At 50.8% G+C, this 24,315-nt stretch overlaps 1 protein-coding gene across 7 annotated transcripts in view; it reads right to left on the reverse strand.

Moving 5' to 3' along the window:
• The window catches only part of MTMR14 (myotubularin related protein 14), a 46,899-nt gene that overhangs the window by 2,414 nt on the left and 20,170 nt on the right, over positions 1–24,315 (reverse strand). For 4 of the 7 annotated variants that reach the window (XM_040628509.1, XM_040628510.1, XM_040628515.1 and 1 more), the window contains 11 exons: positions 20,578–20,648; positions 19,890–19,964; positions 14,570–14,636; positions 13,242–13,327; positions 12,903–12,979; positions 12,621–12,657; positions 10,321–10,391; positions 9,513–9,571; positions 9,201–9,339; positions 8,292–8,468; positions 1,080–1,235 (listed from right to left, as the gene is read on the reverse strand). In XM_040628509.1, coding sequence (XP_040484443.1) covers positions 1,080–1,235; positions 8,292–8,468; positions 9,201–9,339; positions 9,513–9,571; positions 10,321–10,391; positions 12,621–12,657; positions 12,903–12,979; positions 13,242–13,327; positions 14,570–14,636; positions 19,890–19,964; positions 20,578–20,648 — 1,015 coding nt within the window. The remainder of the gene's footprint in view (positions 1–1,079; positions 1,236–8,291; positions 8,469–9,200; positions 9,340–9,512; positions 9,572–10,320; positions 10,392–12,620; positions 12,658–12,902; positions 12,980–13,241; positions 13,328–14,569; positions 14,637–19,889; positions 19,965–20,577; positions 20,649–24,315) is intronic. The other 3 variants (XM_040628513.1, XM_040628512.1, XM_040628511.1) reach the window with 3 other exon arrangements.

Here is a 24,315-nt window from a genome sequence, read left to right on the forward strand (position 1 = left end):
GAATCAACCCTGACCCCATCACTACACTGCAATTTTAGAGGCCATGAGATCACATAGCACCTAGCTTTCTTCTGGGAACCACCCAGACCCTGAGGGTTGGCTAGGAGCTCAGAGAGCTGCCCGTTTCAGTGGTTAATGCCAGTTAAGTGAGGGGTGCTATCAAGCAGGGGCAGAGATGCCTACTTCCTCCAGAGATGGCTCTTGGGCCTATTCCATCCTGGAATCCCAAGGTCCGGCCTCTGTCTGCCCTCAACAGGAATCCTTCTTAACTCCCCAGGGCAACTTGCCTCTGATCTGTCAGCTCTGGTGGGTATGAGCCAGATTCTGGTGGTGATAATGAATCCCCAGCACCTGAAGTTCATTCGACCCATCGTGGGGGAGGAGCAGGCCCTGCTCGCCAGGCCACTAGAGGCTCTACCCTGCCTGATATCCATGAAGCAGTAAAGCAGGCAGGGGGGCAGGGGCTGCCACAAAGGGAGCCACTCAAGCAGACACACTATGCAAGTTGGAAGCCCAGTACTGGAGCCTTAAAGAGAGAGGATTTTACATGCTTGGGATTTGATGTCCCCATCCAATTTTCTTTCCTGACTAGAGGCAAAAGCAGAAGACAAAAGGAGGAAAGCGATGGCAAGGAACCCTTGGTTCTGCTGGGAGGAACACATCCCTTGAGTTGACCTAGCTCCATTCTGGCTGTGGTCTCCACCACACACCTACCTTCACTACCCCACTGTTCTGATTTCAAAGGATTCTCATGTCAGGCAAAGCCTCGGACAGAAATAGAACCTTCTATAGTTACAGTCCAGACAGCTTTCCCTCAGAATGTGCCCCGAGGCACCTGCGGATGAGTTTTGGAGGCTCAGGAGAGTGAACACACACTGCAACACACTTCATAGCAGCCCATAAAGCCTCTTCCATATCTCAGGGGTCCAGGAGCAGTGAGATATACTTAGCTGAGACACTAGGGAGAGGCAGGGATCCCAGGCCAGCTGCTGCCTCACTCCTTAACCAACACTCTTGATTGCTCACCAGCTTCTGATATGGGCAGGGGAGCATCCTGCCTTCTCAAGCAAGACACTTACAGACAACTGTTAGGGAGCTCATCCGGGAAGCTGAAAGGGAGAGAGCAGTCTGTGTGCAGGACAGCCCGTTCCTGAATACTGCCACAGCCTGTTACCATCTGCCAGCTGCCAAAGTCTGTGGAGAGAGAGGATCCGGGCAGGGGATGGTCCACTGATCTGGGGCAGAGAGGAGAGAGAGGGGAGATGATGCACAGTCAGTCATATGCCTGACAGGGGAGGCCCTTTGGAGGGGCAGGGGTGAGGCTATGGTGGTCCTGGGCCATAGCCGCAAGGTTCTGTTGGTGGAGCTTCTGTCAAGTCAACCACTTTCTTCAAAAATACAAAAACAGAGAAAGAGGAGTATAGACCATAAGGCAGGCTCAGGTGTGAGGATAATGCTTTGTGCAAAGACTTACAGAAGCAAAAGAACAAGAGCAAAGCAGAATGAGAAGAGGTGAGCCAGGAACCAAAGCCTCGGGTCAGGGCATGCCTGCCCTGGTGACTGATATAGCAAGTACAATCTCAACAGCACCAAAGGGAGGGGAGCAAGGCTGGGTGCCCCGGAAACCAGGGAGGCAGGATCACCTCACACTCCCCCGGCATGCAGATTGGCAGGGCAGGTAAGGCAGAACCCAGGGGCCACTGAAGTCTTATCAGAGCGATGGGAGAATAAGCTTCTTGGGGACGGTGGAAGGTGGTGACCTAGATTGAAGAGTGAGGTGATGGGAGCCCTGAGGCACCCCCCCCCCCACTCACTTTCTCTGCAGCACCTTCCAGGAGCCATAGTTGGTATTCACAAGCATCAGCCCAGCAAACTCACTGGTTATGCCCTAAGGGAAGGGATGAATAAGGCAGGCAACTTGACAGCTTCATCATGCTTTTTCAGATGGAGGTTTGGGCAGTGCAGGGAGAAGAAAGTTGTATGGGAATCTACTGTGGCCACCACCTTCTCGCTGACAGCTAACCTCTCTCTACTGTCTCAGGGCAGTAGCCCAGTCACTAGGGGTGGAGGAGGAAGGGAGGAGATAGCAAGACATCAAACAAGCCCTTTCATCAGCTACCCCAGGTCTCCATCCCCAGACGTACATCATCTTTGATGTTTGACCCTTTATTCTTTAATTCAAGAATAGCAGAAAGTGTTTCTGTAGGGACCCAGGAACAGAGAAGCATGAATTGTGCGTATGGGTGGGAAACAGAGAAAGACGTTCATTGACCTTGGCCCACCCAGTTAGCTGGCATCAATGTCTCCAAGTTTGAGGCAACAGCCCTCATGAGTGGCCATCCCAGCCTCATCCTCAAGCAGCTGCCACCGGAGGGATGCTCTGGCCAGGTACCACATCTCTGGTAATCTTTAACCATCCTTATCATAGAGAGAGAAATGGCAGTCCAGACAAGTAAAGGTCCCATAGCTAGTGAGTGCAAGAAGAGATTTTTAAAGCCAAGTTTGATTACAGATTTGTCCCACAACAGAACCACCTTGAGACCAGGGAAAACAGATGGTTTTCTACGTTAAAGCTGCCATGAATAGGAACCCCCTGCAACACAGAGACTCCACATTCATCATTCCTGCTAAACTCCGGCAGATGTGTGACAGCAGCATTAGGGATGAGAACAGGACATGGCTGCTACCTGGTGGAAGCCCCTCATGCCCCACAAAGCAGGGTTTCCTTGTTTCTAAACCTGGCAGGACTCAAGCAGTCTGTAAATCAAAGAGACAGCTGCCCAGGAGAGTGCAAATCACATGCCACGGTCTGGTAGTTTCCCTGTGCTTCCTCCAGGTTGGGCCTTCAGTCAGCATAACTCAACTGAGGTGAGCCTGGCTCCACAAATCTCATCTACTGTTCAAACCTGAAGGGCAGATTTTCTCTTCCAGTTTTCGCAGTCTGTAGGAAAACAACCGCTAAACACCAAAGTGTTGAAGGAATGGAAGAGATGCAGTGGGATGGGGCACTCCTGGGGCTGGGAAGACGGACGTTTCTTATGTTCTCCACACCCCCCCACAGGTTATTAGAGACTCAAACTACCAATGGAAAAATGACAGAAAGCTGGAATGCGAGGATTCCTGGTCCTGTTAGGCTAGTCACTTCCCTAGCATCCAGCAGTTAGCACCACCAGGCAAGAAACACATGTGGGGGAGCCAGGGGATAGCTGTGGAATGAAGTAGGCAGTACAGATAGCAACAGGGTGTGTGATCCCAGGGGACATAAAGCCACCTCAGACAGCAACCCGCCGCAGACAAATCTTCCAATTTGAGGCTTTTGTCAAAGAAAGGGTTGCAAAGCAATTGTTCAGCTCCTGGGTTTGAGGGCAAGGGACTATGCTAAGCAGAGAGGTGCTCCTAAGTGCCAGTCTGGATTAGCTGGCTGGAGGGGACACCTAAAGATGAAAGCAAACAGTTACAAGAAGTACCTGCACCTGCCTAATGAAAGAAGAAAAACTTTAAAGATAATCCTAGTACACAGGTAACTTATCAGCTTTATTAAGACCCTACACTCTACCGCCCTACATCTTTACTCAAGCACAAAGCACAAACAAAGCTGCAAAGAAAGAAAGAAAGGGAAAAAGAAAAAGAAAGGTCCAAGTTCTAACTCCTCCAATCTACCTACAGGGCCAGAGGGAACATGGGGCCAAGCTACCCTCAAACTGGAGAACTGTGGAGCCGATGATGCTTCCAAGGTCATCTGTCCATATCCCCAGGTCTCGGAGGACTCACACCTCTGCCCAACAGACTGGACTTTTGGCAACATTTCACTCCCTTATCTGGATATAGCCTAGGCCCCTCTTTATAGCACCAAAAGAGCAGCAACTCCCACTTTCCCCCCACCTCCTGTCAGACACCCAGTGTGGGCAGGACTCAGGCAGGTTATCTTTTAGATAGTCCTTTTTGGAAAGAGGTACAAGAATACCCACACAAGCAGAGCTGGCCCAACCCACACAGCTGAGGCACGAATAAACAGGTCTGCCCTGCGGTGCCTGGCCTGGCCTTTTACCTGGGTGCCTAGCGCCCTGACATGGCCCATATGCCCTCAGATATGTGAATAAGGACAGGTCCTTCACCACAAGTACAGTTTACTGAGCATTTGTGGACAGAATGAGTATTTCCTATGTGCCAGATACTTAGTTCTATTATCTCATTTAAACCCAAACTTATGGAAGCCAGGATCATCACTTGATCTTTAAAGGTGGAATGAAAAAACTGAGCTCAGGAGGGAAGTGATTTTTCCAAGTCACACGTAGCTAGGAGTGGCAAAGCTGGGACTGAAACTCAGCCCAAACTAGCCCAATAGTATACTGATCTTCCTTTCTGCTAAGGGGCGGCAGGGGTTTCAGGGATTGGTTCAGGGATGGGCACATAATTTTCAACTGGCATAAAGCACAGAGCTTATGATTCATGGTTGGAAAGGAGGTCCTCATGTGATTCCTGGATGTGAGAAAGGAAGCAGGGTGTTCCAGAAGTGGCTGTTCACCATTAGGGAAGCTGGCTAGAGGACAGAGCTAGCATGGAGAAGGTGGCAAGAGGAAAGAACCACAGGAAAATGGAGTTGGAGCCTTGATCAGAGTACACCTGAAGGTCATATTTTCCACTGGACTTTTCCATAAGAACCAACAGTTTTTCTTTAATGCTTAAACCTGTTGAGAATGGGTTGTTAATTGCATCTGGAAGCACCTGAGCTGACATAGAAGGCTTAGAGGTACACAACTAGGAAGAACCTGGGAGTTGCCTGTTTAAACCTCTGATTACACAGATGAGAAAACAGAAACTCAAAGTCATCAGGTGACATGTCTGAATCATGCAAGGAATGAATGTTTGAGCCAAGGGCTAAAATCCCAAACTTTGAGGGGGCCTGGATGTCGCCTCTAATCTACACTTATACCTGCCAACCCCAAGCCTTTAGATGATGGTCCCATAGCCTCTAAGTGAATGCTTCCAGGAATGGGGCTTTAGGGAAGATTCCTTCAATTCAACAAGTTCCTGAACTCACGGAGCAACTGACTTCAGAGATGGCTACTACAGGATTTCCCACCACATTTGGAAAAAAAAAAATAAAGGAAAAAATAATCAGTTTTCCCAGCCTGGACTTTAAACCTTTGAACACTGGTGTGGGTGTGTGGGTGTGTGGGTGTGTGTGTGTGAGAGAGAGAGAGAGAGAAGGAGGGAGGGAGAGAAAGAAGAAGGAGAGAGAGAGAAGGAAAGAGGGAGGGAACTTCTGCATTCCCAAAGCAGCTCAAGAAATGTTTTAGGACTCTAAGTGTCCTTTTCTGAGTCTTAAGCTGGCAATGCCTTTAGGCTTCTTACCACTCATCCTTGGTTTGAAGCTATGATCCCATGAAAGACAATGTCAAACATGGGACAGGAACCCTGTGTGTTGCAGAAAGCAGTCTAGTTTCTCTGCCTCATTAAACACAGCTCACTGATTATAATGTCACCCAGGACAGAGCTCACGGATTATAATGAGCAGGTGATATGTAGTGGAAGATGGGGAAAGAGAAGCTAGCTGGGCAACAGAAGTTGGTTCCTATGTTTCTGCTTAGCTATTCAACCAGGCTGCTAGGTGTCCCTTAGCCAAGTTAATCTGCTCTTCAGGAAGCTTAGCTTCAAGCTGGGCTCAGTGGTGGCACCATTCCTCCTCAGGCATGGACAGTGCTGTGCTTGCACCCTCCCACCCCTAAAGATGTCTGACTCTGGAGCAGAGACCAAGGCCATGGGGGGAGGAGCCTCTTACTAACCAGGACCTTGGGAGGCATGTGAGCTCAGAGCACCGGCCCTGCCTCTTCTCAGTCCCCAGCCCTGCAGCTGATTAGAGATTTAACAATGGTCCAGAAATGCAGCTCGATCAGAAGCTGTTGCAGTGGCAGCTAATAAAGCAAAAAGCCACCAGTCTTCTCAGAGAGGAGTATGGGGTTGGGACTGGATAAGAATTAGCAGCCCACAAAACTTTTTCCCCAGCCCAATACCTACTTAACTTTGAACAAAGCTTTACTGACTCCTTTCATAGGGAAGTCCTGCTTTAGGAGAGATACACTTATAGAATTTGGAGCATTCAAAACCCAGAGAATTCACATAATGAGGGGAATTTCAGCTGTCACAGATAGCTTTACTAAAGGGTTTCTTTCCATACAGTTCCCCCTACTGCATTAAAAAGCTGATTTGCTGTTGTTACCTAGGAGAGGCAGGGAAGCTAATGACAGGATCCCTCAGGCACTTTAAGATAAAAGAGACTAAATTAATTTTAATGTTAATGGAAATACATAATTAGAACGCTCCAAATCTGAATAATCTAGTCTTTCAAAAGCTCTGGCAAACAGGCAGCCAGTCCAGAACCTTGTTGCCTGGCCAGACCAGGCGGGCTCCAAGCGGGCATTCCCAGAATAGACTGGCAGAGCCAAACACTTCAAAGCAGCCCAGCCCAAGCCTCTCAAGGCCTTGCGCCCCACTTTGACCCAGCTATCCCAGCCTCGACCAGGCCAAGCACACAGGGCTGAAAGGCCAGAGGACACCCCCAACTCTCCTCTGTTTCCTTAGGGAGGGGCCTTTGTAGCTCTCCTGGGCCAGCCCTAAGAGTCTGAGCCACCCAGTGCAGGCAGAGAACCACTGGTGAGACTGAAGGAAATGGTCACAAGATTAGGAAGTAGGATCTCTTGGAAGGAGGAAGGGAATAATAAAAAGCTGGGGTATGTGAAGAGGTGATGGGAGTGCTGCCTCAGCGGTGGGGGGGGGGGGGGGCGCCGGAGGTGGGGACAGTTAAGGCTGGAGCAGGACCTGAGAGGATAGGAGGACTCTTCTGGTCTCTTTCCCAGCTGTCCAGCAATGTTGCACAGGCAGGAAAGGAGGTGGGGACATTGAACAAGAGTTCCAGCCCAGAACTGCGAGGGTTAGGCCATGCCACCGCAGCCCCAGGGCAGCCCTGAGGAAAGCCGGGTGTGCAGACAAGGGTGGCGTGGCAGTAGGCACACACAGAGGACAGGAACAAGCACAGGCATGTGGACTTGTCGGCCTGGCACCATCTCTCCTCAGCTATCTTAACCAACCCTCCTGTGAGGTCAGAGGAGTCACGTTCTTTGTTTAGTAGACTCAGCTACACCGCTGGCAGACACATTAGTGCTCCAGGTTGAAGGGCTCACCTTCAGAGGTGAGCACACAGGATTCCTCTGGTCCATGCACTCTGTGGAGCTCCTACTGGCCTAGAGCTGATCTGCTTTGCCGGAATGGGGAAGGTGCTCTTCCTCCATTGCCTGCTTTTGCCCATGGAGAAAAGCCAGAGGGGGATAGGAGGAGGGTTCCAGAAGTTTCAGGTCTTTCCTTGTAATATGCCTGTGACTCTGGGGCTCAGTTTCCTGTTAAAAGGCCTGATACAAGGAAAAGACCTGAAACTTTTGGAGCAGTACATTTCAGAGCTGGGTTCAAGTCTGGGATAGACTCCAAGGTTCATACTCTTTATGCTAAATGCCCCTTTCTCCTTGGAATTTATCAAGGACCTCGTAAGTCACACACTGCTTTGTTCTCTCCAGAAGGGCCAGACATTCTCAAGACTTTAGAAAACAAAGCAATTCACAGGATTCTTTCCCTGTGGGTATGAAATGGAAATAATGATACGGGGTCAGCCGGTAAATCCTTTCCCCAAGTGCCAGACGATCCCTCAATCCTAAGCCCCTGCCCGGTGTTCAGCTTTACTCTCTTCTAGGGAACACTATTCCTGCAACACACTCTGGCCATACCTGTCCATCTGGCTGAGCACTTCTCTGGCTGAGCCAAACATATTTAGCCTAACTCCCTGTCTGTTCTCCTCACTGCCCCTCTAATTCAGACATGGAATGTAAGAACCAAGGACTTTGAGGATCTGGGTCCATCTTGTTAAGCAGAATGTGAGGGCCATGAAGTCTGAGACCCACCAAAGGCCATAGGGAGAGGCAGCCCTGACCCTCTGCCCATCACGCCGCAATCAGTACACCTTCTAGATTCCCCATCTGCTAGGGCTCTGGGAAGGAGTCTCAAATCATTCTACAGTCCAGCTCTTACCCAAACATTAACCCATCCTCCAAACAGGGGTAGGCCTGCAAGCTTGTCAAACCCCTCTGCCTCCTGGGTATACTGCCCACCAGACTGCTTGCCAAGGAACTCTGTCCCAAGACACCACCTTAGACACCAGCTCAGGGGCTGGAACCCCACTCTCTAGGCTTATTAAAAGGGAAGATCTAACCACTTCTACCATTAGGGGCTTTGGAGCTCCTCACCTGGGTTTGGGGACCTCCAGGGGACTGCTACCCATCCTGAAAAAGTCAGAATGGTTCGAGGATGAGGAGCTGGAAGACTTGGCTTCCCCCAGCCCCTGGTGGGAAGGCAGGCGGTCCTCCGAGGGCTGTGGCCGGTTCCAGAGCATGCTCTGTGGAGAGGATGAGTGGCTCTTCCTCCTGCAGTAGAAAGAATAGGGCTGTTGGCCAAGAGGCCACCCCGGGCAAACCCTCTGCCCACTTTTACCAAATGTCAGGGCCCAGTCCTTACTTCCACTGGGAAACTGCCACATAGGAATGGGTATACATGAGCACTCACTCAGGCTCGGCCATGAGCGGCAAGGATTGGCTCTTCATAGAGAGAATGTGACATCCAAATGGTGCCGGCCTACTGGCCTCAGAGCACACGCTAGATTCTTTACAGCTCAGTAACCGCCCCTCCGTCCAAACATAATACAGAAGTTTGAGTCATCTGTCTAGAGACAGAGTCGTCAGATTCTCAGAGGAGTTCGGCCTCAAACAAATTCCCAATTCACAATCATCATTTTGAACTCACTTATTGTTTTCTTTTTTTTTCTAACTGGCCCCCCACCTCCCAGGCAAATGATATAAGGGAACTCACCCAGGGAGTCTCTTTAACACTAGCCTCCCCTCACCCCACTCTGTCTGCCCAGCCCTGCAGCTTCTTTCTTCGTCCCACAGGGAGCCCCAGCCCTTTATGTTCCTGGGCCACCGCGGACAGTGCCTCTCACCAACCAGATGGCTGGCCTCTGAGGGCTAGGAGAGACAGCAGGGCATGGAGCTGTACTCTCAGCCCTACTGTCGGGGGCCCCCTTTGTTCTTGGGGCTCCCTGGAGCTGGTGGCCCTGGGCCACAGCTGTGAGCAAGCTTAGTTCCAGCCTGGTCCCTCACCAAGCTGCCTGAGTCTGTGCTCCTGCAGGGAGCAGCTCCACGGCCTCATAGGTGAAACTCCCGGTGGCTCCTGGGGAGCTCTCCATAACCAGAGAGAAGTCACTGCCAAGGCTGGTGGTGCTGCCGCGGTCCTTTCGTCCTGAAAGAAGCAAGTGTCATCGGTCAGCACATTATCTTTTCACACTACTGGTCCCCTAGCTATTCCACACCATACAGCTGGAAAGAGAAGTTCCTAGAACAAACAGTTCCTGCGTGATCTATACTCAGAAAGATGCACAGAGCAAGGGAAATCTGCTGGGGCCTGTAACTCACTCAGCATACAGATATCTTCCAGAGTGAAGCCTGCATCCCGGGCTGGCAAACTCTTCCTCCTGTAAACAGAAACCAGAATAGTGAATTACATGCTGGGCTGGGGTCTTCTTTGTCATCTCCATGCCCAGCATGCTGCTTGCCTGGGAAAGAAGCTCCAACTCACTGGCAAGTCAGTGAGACAGATCCCACCTAGAGTGCTGCAAAATGTCAGGCCACTTCTGAAAGGCCAGCAAAGCCTGACTCCTCCCTTTCACCTTGGCCCCTTAGAGTTCAGTCTGGCCCAATACACCTAGGAGCTTGGATTTGGAAGGCAAGTGAACTCAAAGACCCCAACTCTGAGAGGTTGCGAGGCAAGACTCCTGTGTTTCCCAGGCCGGAGGCAGACTCTGTTCCATGGTGGTCTGCACAGAGATGCAGGCACACCTCTGTGGTAGCCCAGGGAAGGGCAGGCAAAAGAATCTGCTGTCTCAGCCAGAGTATGGGGTGCTGGGAGTCCTCCTGTCCCTAGGCTGGCTTTCCCCTGCAGCAAGTCACCAGAGACCATTCCTTCATCCCAAAGCCTTTCTGTTACTATGACTGCAGGTTGATCCCAGACCTGCCTCACAGGCAGGAGAGCCTCTTTCCCCACTGGCTCTCACCAGGAACCTCTACCCGGGCCTCAGAGGGAAGGCAGGGACGAGAAGCCAACTTGCCAAGCATGCAGGGAAGCCCGGCAGGGAATCAGATGGTGAGTGAGACTCTGCCTACTTTCCCAGAGTGGTCCTTCCCAGAGTGCCCTGCCCAGTGTGAGAGAACAGTCTCTCCTCACCTCTGTGTCTTCAGAGCAGAGAACTCCTCAGAGATGATATGCTTCAAAAAATTGAAGCAGAAGAAGAAAATCTGAAGAAACCAAAAAGCAGCACACATGAGAAGACAGCTTTCTCCAAGGAGAGGAATTTAGGTGGCTGAGCTCTCAGGAGAGGGCAGCCAGCCACCTGGTCAGCCCCTAATGGACAACAGCCCTGCCTCAAGGACCCTGATGGATATTCTCCTCTAGAAATGATATAAATGGGTAGGAGAGGGTTTGGCAGGCAGGGTAATGTGCCTGGGCTAGGGCAAGGAAGGAAGGGAATGGACAAGGGTAAGTCAGTGAGTTTTCAAACCATCTTTCAATTCAACATGCATGTTCTCAAGCCACTAAAAAGGATAAAGAGAATGGCAGCTTTTCCCCTCAGCCTCTCCTAAGAACCCTAAGGAGAGAGGCTACCCGGGAAGCAGGGAGAGAGATTATTTGGGGGTTAGGAGATTAATGGACACTGCAGGAACATAATGGAAGGGAAAGAGATCAAATTTTGTAGAAGGAACACCCAGAAACAGTAGTTCAGAAGAACCAGGGGTGAGGGGCAGCCAGGGTCTGGCTCAGAGTCTGAGGTGGGTAGAAGCAGGAGGCGGCTTCTGACCTCTAGCTGCATTCCCACCGCCTCTCTCTTCCCTTCCAGCCAGTGCCCTAGTCAAATGGGCCCCCACGAAGTGCACTACAAGGCAGTCTCTGCAGTTTTTAAACAAACTCCCCAGTGATTCTGAAAGGTGTGGTCCATCAAACCCTCACTTGGATAAACACCCACACGGTATCCCAGAGCCCCCTATGATTTCCTCAAACAGCCCCCCCAAAGGGGAGGGAGGGTGCCCTAGGTTAGGTCAATATGAAAATGTTGGGTTTCGTAAAATTAAATAGGTGTCTTCACCACAGACTCTTTAGTCTTTAATATGCTAGTGTGCTGTGAACCTCAAGGGCTGGGGAGGACAGAGTGCCATTGAACAGGCCTCTGTTTTGTTTGTTTGAAAGCATCAGCGTCTAGAGTGTCTGGTGGGGGTAAGAGAAAAGCCCACATCCTGAAAACCAATGCTTCCAGCTGAGGAGACCCTCTTGTTTATGCTGAGAGATGGCCAGGGTCTGAATCCAGACCCCACTGGACTCGGCCTCATCCTCTGTCCAAGCCAGGCAGAATCCAGCTTGCTCTGAGGGTGGGGGAGATGGCACGGAGGGCAGAATGTTCTGGAGCACCAGTCTCAAAATGAGAGGCTGCAAAGGGGCTTTAAGTGCTCATTTCCATGCCAAAGCCACTGCCTCTGACAGAGTTCACAGAGGCCTCTGAGGACCAGGCTTATGAGCTCTGCAGCCCTGGCAGATGTGATAAGCGCTCAGAAGAGGTTTGGAAGGGGAGAGGAGCCGCTGACAGGAAGGAACAAAAGGAGGAGGCACAAGATAAGATGCTTGGAAAGAAGGCAGCCTCAGGAGGGTGAGAAAGATGCTTCAGGAAAAGGCGGGGGGTGGACAGGGGGCAGAAGAGAGAGCGCTAACGCTGTGTGACAGCTCCCATGCTGGGCACCTAGACTCACTCCCTTGTGCGGCAGCATGATCGACACCAGGGGACTCAAGGTGAATCACACTACTCCATGTCACCAGGTAATAGGTGGGACAAGCAGGGTTCAAACTCGGGTCTGATTCCAGGTCTGCGTGCAGGGAAAACAGGCTGAAACATAAGCAAACCAAAGAGGCAAAGACTGCGAAAAGCAGAAAAGGATGGGATGCAGAAAGGGCAGAGAGAGGAAGAGGGGAGAGTGCCCAGAGAGTTAGGAGACCCTGGAGCCCAGCTGGCTGTGCCTGGTCTGGGTCTGCTCCCTGGGCTGGTGGAGAGCAGCCGGGCAGGACCCTGCTTGCTCGGCCAGCCCTGGGGCTTGAAAGTTGCTGAATGGGTGTGAACAGGAAAGAGAGACAGGGAAGAGCCTCTGGGTTGTAGCTGTAGGGCTGAGGAGCCCAGGAAAAACCTTGTAATTTGGTTCCATAACAGCGCAGAAAACAAGGTCACCTGTGAGAAAGATGGCAGCAAAAGCAAGGAGAAGAGGACTGACAGACGGTTGTCATGGCAGCCATGGGGGCAAGTGTTACTCTCCACTGCACAAGAGAGGAATGGAGGCTCAGAATGGGGGCTACTGTGCTGGTGCTTTTGTGGCCATGCGGCCTGATCCCCACACGCACTGGGCAAGAAACTGCCCCCTATGTGTGGACACCAAACAGGACATCACGCTGTTGCTCTCAGAGCCCCAGCATTTGCTCATAGTACCCACCTCCTCTCCTTTGCTGAGCCGATCTACCAACATGTGCCTGAAACAAGAAGGCGAGGAGGTCAAAGCAAGAAGTGCCCCAAGATGGGAGGGCAAAGGGGGACTGGAGTTACAGGGACAGACCACAATTCAGGTGGGGCCTGAGTAGCACCTTCAGTCTTTCCCAAGGAGGTGGGATTGTCTTCACCTCTGACCCTGTCACAGGAGCCACATCACATACACGTGGAGACACCGCTCCCAAGGCACCATGCCCAGCCAACAACCTGACATGCCCTGAAGGCTTACCCAAAGAGGAACCAGTCATAGGCCACGGTTAGGTAGAGGATCTCAGCAGGCTTCAGCGATGTGTGGATAAGCCCATCCTGGAAGACACCAGAGAGACAAGCTAAGATTAGAAAGGTGACTCCCCATGACAAAGCCCCCTCCTTGTCCCAGGAGCTGAACTGCAACCGGGCTGCTCAACAGTCCCCAAAACACTAGTCAACTAACATTTGTTCTGAACACTTGGGGTTGCTCAGTCCAAATCTCTAATTTCTGGAGACAGTCCTAATGCTCCCAGAATAGATCCTGGTAGGTGGCCTCAGCAAGTTCTTTGACCCCATGGCCTAGCCCATCCATACTCACAGCCCACAAGGAAAGGCGTAGGAGAGAGATGAAGAGGGGGGTCCGATCCCAGCCTGAGATACAGTGTACCAGCAGCCCGCTGTCATCTATTCAGGAACCACACAACAGGAAACCCAGAAGAAAAGCAAACATAGATGCATGAGAAGAGGACACGCCACCACCCTGCTCTGGTGTCAGAGAGCCATGTCACCCCTTATCTCCCTCTTCGTGGTGGGCCTCCCCAAGATTCTTCTCCCACCTAGTCCCAGAAGGGAGTGAGTGGTAGGGACTTGTCTCTGTATACAGCATTTCTTCTTCTTTCTTTTGGCTACCTTTCTAGAAAAACAGTACTGCTTGGGTAGTACTGCCCAGGTCATTTAGGTGGGGCTGATATGCATATCCCCACCCAGCATTTCTCAGGGGTCCCTACCGGTATTTTGGAGGAAGACAATTCCTCACTGTGCAGGGCTGTCCCAGGAACTGCAGGACATTTGGGGTTCTTGGCTAACACACACCAAATGCTACTAGCCTTCCTCCAGTTCCTACAACACCCATTCTCCAGAAGCAGTACTGCCCCAGGTAGAGAACCACTGCTTAACTCCAGAGGTAGGCATGTGACTTTTTTGTACACCTGGCCACAGTGACTGGTTCAAGGATGGGCACTTGACCCAAACTGGGTCACTGAGCATGAGCTCTGGGACAGAGGCGCTCTCTCTCTTCTGGGGGAGGTCAGATGGCAGGAAACAAGTCAAGAATGGTTATGAAGCTAATGAGACAGCAGATATGAAAAACAAGGAGATTCTTTGTGACATTTCTTAGGCACCTGGCTCTGCTTTGGGGCTTTCTTGGTTATATAACCTAATACATTTCCACTTGTTTAAGCAAGAGCAGAAGTCTTGACTGGTATCGATGAGTTAGTCAGCCCACCCTAGAGACACTGAGCAGGATGGGCCCATCCAATCAAAACAGTCAAACCAGCTGGAGTACCATCCGGAGAACAGGCCCTCTAGGGACTTTTGTATGTGCCCAATAAGAAACCAGAACTGATTTTCTCTCATCTTTCTGAATTAGAAGAGGCCATTCCAGCCCCACACACAACACTGATGATCAAAGGTCAGCTGACCTACTGTAGAAACACCTTGCATAGTTCAGATGGTAATGAGCTCACGATTTTGTTTTCTAAGGTTTTGAGGATGTGGAATAAAGCTGCCAATGCACAAGGGAATCCCTAAATCTTTCCATAAAGCAAAAGGTGGGTGTGTGACCCCAACTAACATATTCATGGTATCATGACCTGGGAATACCCAGAAGGTCCAATGGCTTGAAGGCTCAGGCAGAGGCAGACTCACCATCGCTGTTAATTATGGAAAGCAGCAGTTTCAGGTAGTTTTGTGTTTGTTGCACCAGGTCCCAACTCTGTTGAAGAAGGATAAAAGGTGTCTAGGAACCGATATTTAACTCAGACTGAGAACTTAAGGTATTTAAAAAATAAAATCCAAGAGTCATTCTTGAGCAACAAGTACCCAAAGGTCTTGGTTACAGGCCAGATAATCTGAGATTTCACTCCCACTCCAAGAGCTCCTCCCACCTCTCCCTGCACCCTCACCCTGTGGGCCGCCCTTACCCTGCATTCTAACACGATGTGATGGTGAGGAGTCGGAAGCCCTGCAGGGGACTGGGCAACTCACAGCCCCACACCCAGCAGCAGCAGCCACACATTAGCCTCCTCTAAGCCCTGGGCTCCCAGCATGGCTGTCCAGGGAGTTGACAGAAGCAAGCAAAGAGCCTTGAGCCCATGACCACTGGTGCCAAATGGAAAGAGCCATTCTTTCATCTGCTATCACATCGCAGAAAATATCAACCTTCAACCTCCTCATCAACCACGTTTCATTCACTTTTTACTGCTATTCACTGCATACTCTTTTTTTTTTAAGGATTTATTTATTTATTTATTTGAGAGAGAGCACGTGCGAGTGCGCACGCGTGAGTGGGAGAGGGAGAGAGAATTCCAAGCATGGAGCCCCATGCAGGCCTTGATCTCATGACTGAGATCAAGACCTGAGCCAAAATCAAGAATCGTACACTCAGTCAACTGCACCACCCAGCCGCCCCCGCATACTCTTGTCTTCCGATGAACAGGAAGTGTAGTCTGATTGGCAGACAAACCCTTTTAAAACTGGAGGTCCGTGAGGTAGGGGGGAGATGAAAAATAAGAAAAACTGTAAAAAGTATGGAACTTCTGTTCTAGCCCAAGCAAAAGGTCTAGACCAGACTCTCTCACAAACAGTCTACTGGAATCTGGAATTCCATGGAAGGGCCTGACCCAGTTCTGAGGCCCCTTTCCCCCTAGCTGGGGACGGCCTCCCAACACAACTGCTTATCAGTGTTCCGGGGCTGTGTGGAGAGGCCGGCGGGTGACAGGGAGAGAGCACTTTCTGGGGGAGGGTGAACATGGCACCTGTAATGAGAATGGTTTTCCCAGGAATTTCAAACAGGCTCATTTACCTGACCCTCCCACAGCCCCTGGAGGGCTGTGACCTACTTTCAGAGCTCTAGAGATGGCCGCTGCGGCACTGCGCTAATGAAGTCATTACCCGTAGTAGCACAGGGGTCTCGTCACTCATCTGGCTCAACCTGTCATACACACCACTGCCAACAGATTTCCTCTGAGCTGTGATTCTTGCAGGTGAGGAAAAGCAGGAGGGGGCAAGGGAGGAGTCAGGAGCCGTGCGCAGCACAAGGCCAGGGAGGTAAGCCGGGGAAAAGCTGCAGCATCTAGGAGAAGGCAGGAAGTGACCAAGGGCCGTGGCCTGCAGGGCTCCAATAACCATGGTGGCTACTGGAAGGGGACACCAAGGACCAGGGAGAGGCAGCAGATTCACCGTACCCAGCGCTGGCGTAGGAACTGTAGGCTGTGGAGCTCTAAGTTGGGAGAGGCCCAAAGTCACATAGCTAATCTGAGCTGGGGCAGACCCCAGCCCTTCCAGACTGTGAGATTCACGTGTGTAGTCACATGCTATCCTGTAGGGACTTCCGACTGTAGAACGTGAGGAGGACCTGAGAAATGCACTAAAATGTAGGCTCAGCACTAACTCTCTCAGAAGCGCTCCATGACCAAGTCTCTGGGGATAGAGCTCAGCGCCGTGCCACTGCTTATGTATCTACGCTTGGAGTACTCTTCCCCGTGGCTGGCAAACTCCTACTCATCCTTCAAAGGCCCAGCCCTATTATCTTCTACTGAGTCTCAGAAGCCACTGGTCAATACCTCTACTACCCGGTGATGGTTATGTTATTGCTTCTTTTCTTAGACTGAGCCCAGTGAGGGCGGAGGCCGTTCTGGAATCTCTGCATCTACAAGGCCTAGTGCTTTGGGACTAGAAGGCACCCATAGAACATTACTTCTATGACTGTTCATGGTCAGGAGCCAGCTTGAGGAGAAGCAGCCACTGGAAGGGGTCTTATGGCACAGAAAGAACGAGCAGACTTCTAAGGAATTCAATCCAGTTACATAGAGGGCAGCAACACTCACACATGTACTGCCAGAAGTGTTCCCGCACTTGTGAAGGTCACAGAGGGCCAGCCTGACCCTGGGAAACAGCAGTGTCCATGACGGCCCAGCCCCCTAACAGGGCTGTAGGAGAGGGAAGGCAAAGTGAACTTCTGCAGGTGTGGTGACTAAAAGGAGACCTGTGGGATCCTGCAGAACCATGTAATTGGTGAGCTGAGCCTAGTATGATCCATGGAGACCAGTAGGGAAGCTTCCTGAAGGTAGTGACATCCATAGAAGAGGAGAGGGAAAGGAGACAAGTTTTTTCCTGCCAGGGAGAACAGCATGTGCAAACCTGGAGAGCATTCTTCCCTAAGGGGCTGAAAGGAGGTCAGTGTGGCTGGAGAAGAGGGAAGGACAGCTAGTCACAAACACAAGGCTGGACTGTGTGGAGCAGAGTGACCCACTAAGGGTCACTGGACTGTACTCTGAGGAAAACGGAAGAGTCAGTGGCGCATTCTAAGGAAGGGGTGACAATGATGACCTTGTTCCATATTTGAGTATTCCTATCTGCCAGGCCCTATTCAAATGCTTTATGTTCACTATTTCCAGCTCTCCCTCAATGTGGCACCCGTTCAGACACGAGATGCACCCAGGCGACAGCGGCCCAGACTAGGCTAGTGGTACAGGAGATGGAGGCAAGAAGATCTGGAGAGTTTCACCAGGGGCAGAGATTTAGAGAACTGATGGGACCTGGCAAAGGATGTGGGAGGAAAAAACCCAAGTTTTGACTTTGAGCATCCGGGTAAATGGCTGAGGGCCTGGGGTGCTGTGGGTTGTGGCCAACTCCACTTCAGGCAGTTTGAGCTGAGGGTGGTCGCATGAAGGGACACCGGTAAGAGGTGATGTAGATGTGGATCCCCAAAGAAGGTGTGGCCCAGAGTCCCGGGTCAGGTGACAGCAGTGCGCTAATGGAGCCGACAACAGATAAGGTCACCTGGGGAGATAAGGAGGAGTAGCAGGGAGTCCTGGACACTCATGCTAAAGGGGCTGACAAGGCAGAGCCCACACCTGGCTGCAGAAGACGATGGTAGGAGGCCCAGTGAGACCAAGTGGCTGAGCAATACTGGAGAGGGAAAATGCCCTGCCCTCCTACTTTTGTGCCTAGCATTTTATTAGTGTTCAGTCCCTTGAGATAAGAGGCTAGCAGCCTACTTCTGAATTATCATCATTAAAATTGATCTGGCATTTCAGTTAAGAGGCCACTTTCATACCATGATCATACTTGAACCTCGCCACAACTCTGAAATAGGTGTTGTCAACTCCACTTTTAGAGGAAAGTGAGGCCACTTGCTCAAAACCACAAAGCCTTTAGAGAAGGGCCGAGCAAGCTGGGGCCTAGATCCAGGGCCTTGATCTACTAGGCAGAACTCCTCGTCATATGCACAGGACTCCTTCCTCAAGAGTCATCCATCCTAGGCAGCATCAACACATTAAACCCCTATTTGCACCTTATTGGTTAAGCAGTTCGTCACACCCAGTTTGTGCACAAGAAGAAAGAATGGTGCCAGAGGGGCGCCTGGGTAGCTCGGTCGGGTTGAGCCTCCAACTCTTGGTTTCAGCTCAGGTCATGATCTCCGGGTCATGAGATCGAGCCCTGTGTCATGCTCCATGCTCAGTGGGGAGTCTGCTTGAGAGTCTCTCTCCTCTCCCTCTTCCTCCGCCCCTCTGTCCCCCACGCACACGTGCATATGCTTGCACACTTTCTACAATAAATAAATAAATCTTAAAAAAAAATAGAATGGTGCCAGAAAGAGGAATAAGGGTGGCTGGGAGTAGGGCCCACGTGACAACTCTGCATACAACAAATTAAGAAGGAAACCTGCAAGTTCCTTTGGCCACTCAATCTGTCTAGGTATTATGTAAGACTTGAGACCAGGGGATAGGATTCCCCCAACCCATTTCTTCTCCATGCTTCTGGGGCACAACAAAAAACTGGCCTGTTCTTCTTCCTTAAGTTCCCTCATGTGGAAACACCTGCATAGAGAACACCTGATACCACTCTCATTCGAAGAGTTATGCAGTATCGACTTTGTAATGGGGGCTGGGTGTAAAAGATGAGCACAGCTTCTGCCTTTACAGACCACTTACAGCCCAGGATACAAAGCCCAAGTGATAAGGGAGCACACAGCTGCCCACCTGGCCTCTCTGCCAGAGGGAGAACTCAAGGCTGGATGGGAATTGTCCAGACCCAGGGGCAAAAAAGGGGAGGGAAACAGGAAGTTTCCTAGGTATGCATTGGCTTGGCCTCTCCGGTTCTAGGCTCCATGCCAGTTTCTGTGCTGGGCATGCACAAGCTGTGGTTCCCCATCCTCCTGAAGCTCACTCAACCAGAGATGGAGAAGCAGATCTCTACATCAGTGACTGCAGCTCAGTGGAAAATTCCATGACAGATACGCCCAGGGTCAATGGGAATGCAGATACAGGCATCCAACCCTCTGAGGGGAGGGGAGAGAAGGTAGGTCGGGGAAGTCTTCCTGGAGAAGACACTGGAGCTGAATCCTAAAGGCAGTGTGGCAGCCAGACAAGATGAGGTGAGACGTGGCAGCCAGGCAGAAGGAACAGACATGGGGAAGGCAGTGGGGAGACCAAGGTTCTTTGTCCTGGCTGAAGTACGTGGAAAGGAAACTGCTGATGGCCTTTAGGTTTCTACAGTGGGCTAAACATGGTAGAGAGAGGGATCCATCCAGTTAAGACTGGGGCCCCTTCCATGGGGAGAGGGGAGAGGAGCACAATGGAAACAATTTTAAAGTTTCTATAATCAAACGAGGTCAGACAGCTCTGCACTTCCTCTGGCAGAACACGCATTTAAAAGGAAAAATGAAAAAATGTCACTAAAGCCCAGAGCTGGAAAAGCAGACTCCATGAGGTCCTCTGGAAACAGAACCTGCTGGTGGACGTAAATCTTTGAGTGAGTCATGATCAGAAAGCTTTGATTTTCTGGGCCAAGAGTAAATCAGGGGAGAGCTAAATGGATAAGCAGCTCCTTCTTTCCTAGGCTGTGAGAGGTCAGAGGGCACGAGCCAGACCTTCTGGTATCTGCATGAAGGACTTCTGGGGCAGGCCCCAGGGATCCCCTCCACCCCTCCCTTAGCCTGCCCTGCTTGAGTCAGGCCCCTCACCTGATACTGGCTCCAGTCAATGTTCAGAGAGCAAGTCAGGAAATCGGGGATGCTCAGTGGGGCATCGACGTAGTCCTGGGGGCAGAAAGACACTCGTGAGATGCAGGTGGCCACCAGGAGAGGCCATGGTGACAGGCAGGTCATGACCCTGAAGCTCTGGCTACCCCAGGCAGGCAGGACACCCCTCCACAGTGCTCGCCTTCTCTGGGCCAGATGCCTGTGCTGCCCTAGGAGTGACAGTTTGAAAATCAAAGGGACCAGACACTGCTTGCAAGTGGAGTATTTCAGGGGGCCATTCTAGTGTTTGCTGCTGAGACAGACATGATGAATCTGCAGTCAGCATCCAGCAGGCTCCCCTGGCCTGCTCCTGCCAACTGGGAAAGGAACAGAATGCTGGGCCCACTTTTTACGCAGATGGTAGAGCAGAGAGGAAGGATATTTCCTATCTCGCCCCTGGAAAAAACCTTTGAAGAAAGGTATAAATTAAAGAGGGACAGGAAAGCATATATGAGAATTTCAACATGTACATACAAAGAGAAGAGGGAAGGAAAATAATGATCCTCATCCATGGAAGAGAAGAGAAAAGAAAAGGTAGTTGTTTTCCCCAAAAAGATCGCAAGCTGTTCTCCATGCTCTCCCTTTGCAAAGAAATGTTAAGACCCACGCTGATGAATGTTACTGCTCATACCTGCTTCCAGTTAAAAATGAGCCCTTCAGCCATGTAATCCCGATCCTTATATTCCTTGAAAAATTCACAGCCTGGAAAAGAAGGGCAGAGTTAAGACATCACCCTTGCTCGCCCAGTTTCCTGAGATGCCCCTCCGTGCCAAAGGATCAAGATGGCCACCAGCTCGCATGCTTCTCCACACTGGCGGGCTGTGGATGAGACCACAGCTGACACGGGTGGGGACTAGCAAGGGCAGGCAAGAGCTGCTGCTCCTTTGGTTTCTAGTTACAAGGCTTCCTGATGAGGTACTGCCTGCCTGCACACCTCTTTGTATCTTCCTCCATTTGGGCTCAGTGGTTACTGGTCATTTGTCCCTGATTTCAGGTCCTCTGTCCTATGTGTCTCTGAAGTGCCAACAGCCAGCAAAGTGTGGTTTACCATCTGAGTGCCGGCGGCACTTTTCTCAGCCACTTACCTAGTTACCAAGGATCAGTCTCCCTCCTGTCTAACACCAACCTCACAGGCCTGCAGGGATACAGTGGGAAACACCACAGACAGTGCCTGAAACGTGCCAGTGCTCAAGAGACATGTGCATCTCCAACAAACCTGGCTGAGAGGTACTTTTCTGTCTCATTCTCTAGAAAAACTATAAGAAACTCTGCCAGAGTAGGCCCTCAGGAATACAGAGAGGAACGGTGGAGAAAAAGGGCTTCAGCAACATTCTCAGCTTCAAATCTCAGCCTTTCACTTAGCTCTGTGACTGCAAACAGGTGCTTTAACTTCTCTAAGCCTTGACTTTCTCATTTATAAAATGGTAAAGATGAAACAATACATATGAACACCTAGCAAGCACTGGTACAGACGGCTTTCGAATGATAGCCATTAGTATTATAGATGACAACAGTGTTTAGGAGACCGTGCTGCTGCTGCAGGAAGGGCCCACGGGGCCAGCCCTGCAGCTTACAGTCAACCGCCTGGCTCACAGAGAATGAGGCTTGCTCATCTGTCACAGCAGTGAGCATTCTGGGGCTGCTGTGGCTTCAAGAGGGGGAGAAGGCACTGCGACATAGCTTGCTGAAGTTTTTCTCACTTCCTCAATCAGAACCAATACAAACTTTGGAGGGCACAAGCCTTTGGCCATAGGTCCAAGTCTGGTGAGGTCCCCACCCAATGGCAATAAAACGGATGTCCAAATTCTGTGGAGGTGGCCACAGGCCAAAAAAATTCACATGGAACTTCCCCAGCTACTCTTGGGCCAAGTTCCTGTGTGAGGCCACCCCAGGGAAGATAGGAAAGCTTCCTTTGGAGAGGAAGGTCTGGAGACGCAGGCCGTGTCCTATATCCTGGGCTTCCATCCCACACACATCTGCACTCTAATCTCGCAGGCCTCACTGCTGATTGGGAAGTCAGGACACCATCCTCAGCTCTAACACTCCAGTCTATTCTAAGGTGCCTCACTGGCAGAAAGAAGAAATATAAATATCAGACAGAGGCCCTAGGCTTATGAGCCCAGGTTTAGAAAAGCCACCAATTATTTCTCAGAGCATCCTCAAAGGACTGGTTTCCCAAACTTGACCTGCTCAAATCAACACTGCAGGCTCTTGGCTGAGCTCCGGCCAGCCTGTGATACAGAGGCAATTTCTTGGGAGAAATGGACAGTATTAAAATAGATTCAGTACCCAGGGCAATGCCTGACATTCATTACCTGAACAGGCTCCTGAAACCACTGAGAGACAAGAGGGATGGGACCAAAAGTGGGGGTGAGAACAGCCACTTGCTCAAGGAGAAAACCAATCAGACTTGTACAGCTGAGTCTTCAGCTGTTTTGGTGTGCTGAAGGAAGTGCTCCCAGAACACTTCTCCCGGTCAAGGGCCAGTCCAAGTCCATTTGCCAGAGCTAGAACTGAGAGAATCAAGAGTTCCCATCTGGCCTCACAGTCATCAGAGGACTCAGCTGAGATGCCATGAACAGCTACAAAGCGCGGTTCATGACTGGGGTTTCAGTAACAGGAATTGTTTCTTTTCCTTGGGAAGAAGTAATCCAGGCTTGTAAAGAAATCCAAGAACATAAGCATAGCAGGTAAAAAGTGCTTCTCCCGTCCCCTTACCTGGATGTGTGATGGCATCTCCCCCACCTCTGGCTTTTTGATTTCTATTGATTTGGATTCTATTGATTGCCCTCCCACCAACACACACACAACCGTCAGATGTAGACACAGATGCCTTGGGAAGAACAGGGAAAAACATTCACAGGTTGTAGGTCTTACCATTTTGGCTATTTCCTCCTCCCCCTTTTGTGAAAGCATTTCCCCCTTATATTGCTGACACTGTGCTAACAATTCTGTGTCCGCTTATTAGCATCTTAAGCATCTTTCTGTACCAAAAAGTCTGAGCGTTTTCTATGACTAATCATCACTAATGAAAACGCTTCTCATGTTCTGCTAGTATAAACACGCACCATGACGGACATCCGCAGCCCCCCCTTAGCTGCGTGATGGCCTGCTGCGTAACAGGGTCAAAGGGCGGGAAGATGCTGGGAGGCTTGTAGCAAGTTGTCACCCTTGAAGTTTGCAAACTTCAAGCAAAGCTATTGTTTCTAAACCAAGTTCTACTTAAAACCCAAATACAAACAAAGAAAGCAATGCGTGGTCCCTCACACAGCACAGACTTTTCTGTTCAGCAGAGTGCTTCGGTCTGTGGACCCCCAAAACACCTGGGAGCTGGGAGCAGGGTCTGAAAATCAGCTTTAGAGCTACCTAACTGCTCCAGCACAGACAGTCTGGGTAGGACACTTGTGTCACAATGTGGCTCTGAGACGGTCAAGCCCACGGCATCATCATCATCACGGTTTACGTCTGCCCCCAGCAGCTTTCAGGGAAGAGGAACTTCCCTGAGCCTTTCCTCCCTGTGTACCCATCATTTAGCCTGCTGTTTATTGAGCGCCTGTTAGGGATAGAGCTGGCACTTTACCTTGAAATAAGCACCATTATCTTCATCTTATGGAGGATGAAGACAGTGTGAGATGGGGTTGAGGTGCTTGTTCAAAGACACACAGAACTATCAGGCTGGGACTCACGCCCTACTCTACATGGCACTAACCGCTAAGCTGGCAGAGAAGAGTGGAGAGACTCCAGGGGAGGCCGCTACGGTAAGAGTGCCAGGCTCTCAAGGGTCGTGGTTTGAATACCACCAGCTCACACTGGGGAGGATACCCTCTCCTGCCAGGCACTAGATAAACTTGTAGTTCTGATGAGAAGACCTGGCTGTACAGCAAGCTGCTGTCACTGGCCTGCTCTTGCTATTGCCTACGTGGCTCCAATACGAGGAGACAAGGTCCAGCACGGGACCGAAGGCGGATGCTGATGCTGAAAAACCGAAGAGAGGTTTCGAGGAGAAAGAGGACACTTCCTGCTGTCTGTTGACAAAGCCTTGTGCCGACATGAGGGCTCTTTGGCCTCCCTTGCTGAACAAGCAGGTGCTGTCAGAAAGCTTCAATGTTACCAACTGGACTACTACAGCTTTATTATCCAGTACATTCGATACTGCCCTGGCCATTAGGTCTCATACATATCTGGGCACTAGAGACAAATGCAGCTAGCTCTGTGTATACCGAAGTGCTTTACAACATGGTGAGGCCACCAACGGTATGCAACTACAGACACAGCAATTATGTTCTTCATCACCAGGAGGGCCTCGCCTAGAGCAATCTCCATAAATAATTTGATCACCCAAGACAGAGTCAAAGGTTCACATCCACAA

This window comes from Ursus maritimus, unplaced genomic scaffold (genome assembly GCF_017311325.1).
Source record: "Ursus maritimus isolate PB19 unplaced genomic scaffold, ASM1731132v1 scaffold_14, whole genome shotgun sequence".
NCBI classification, from domain to species: Eukaryota; Metazoa; Chordata; class Mammalia; order Carnivora; family Ursidae; genus Ursus; species Ursus maritimus.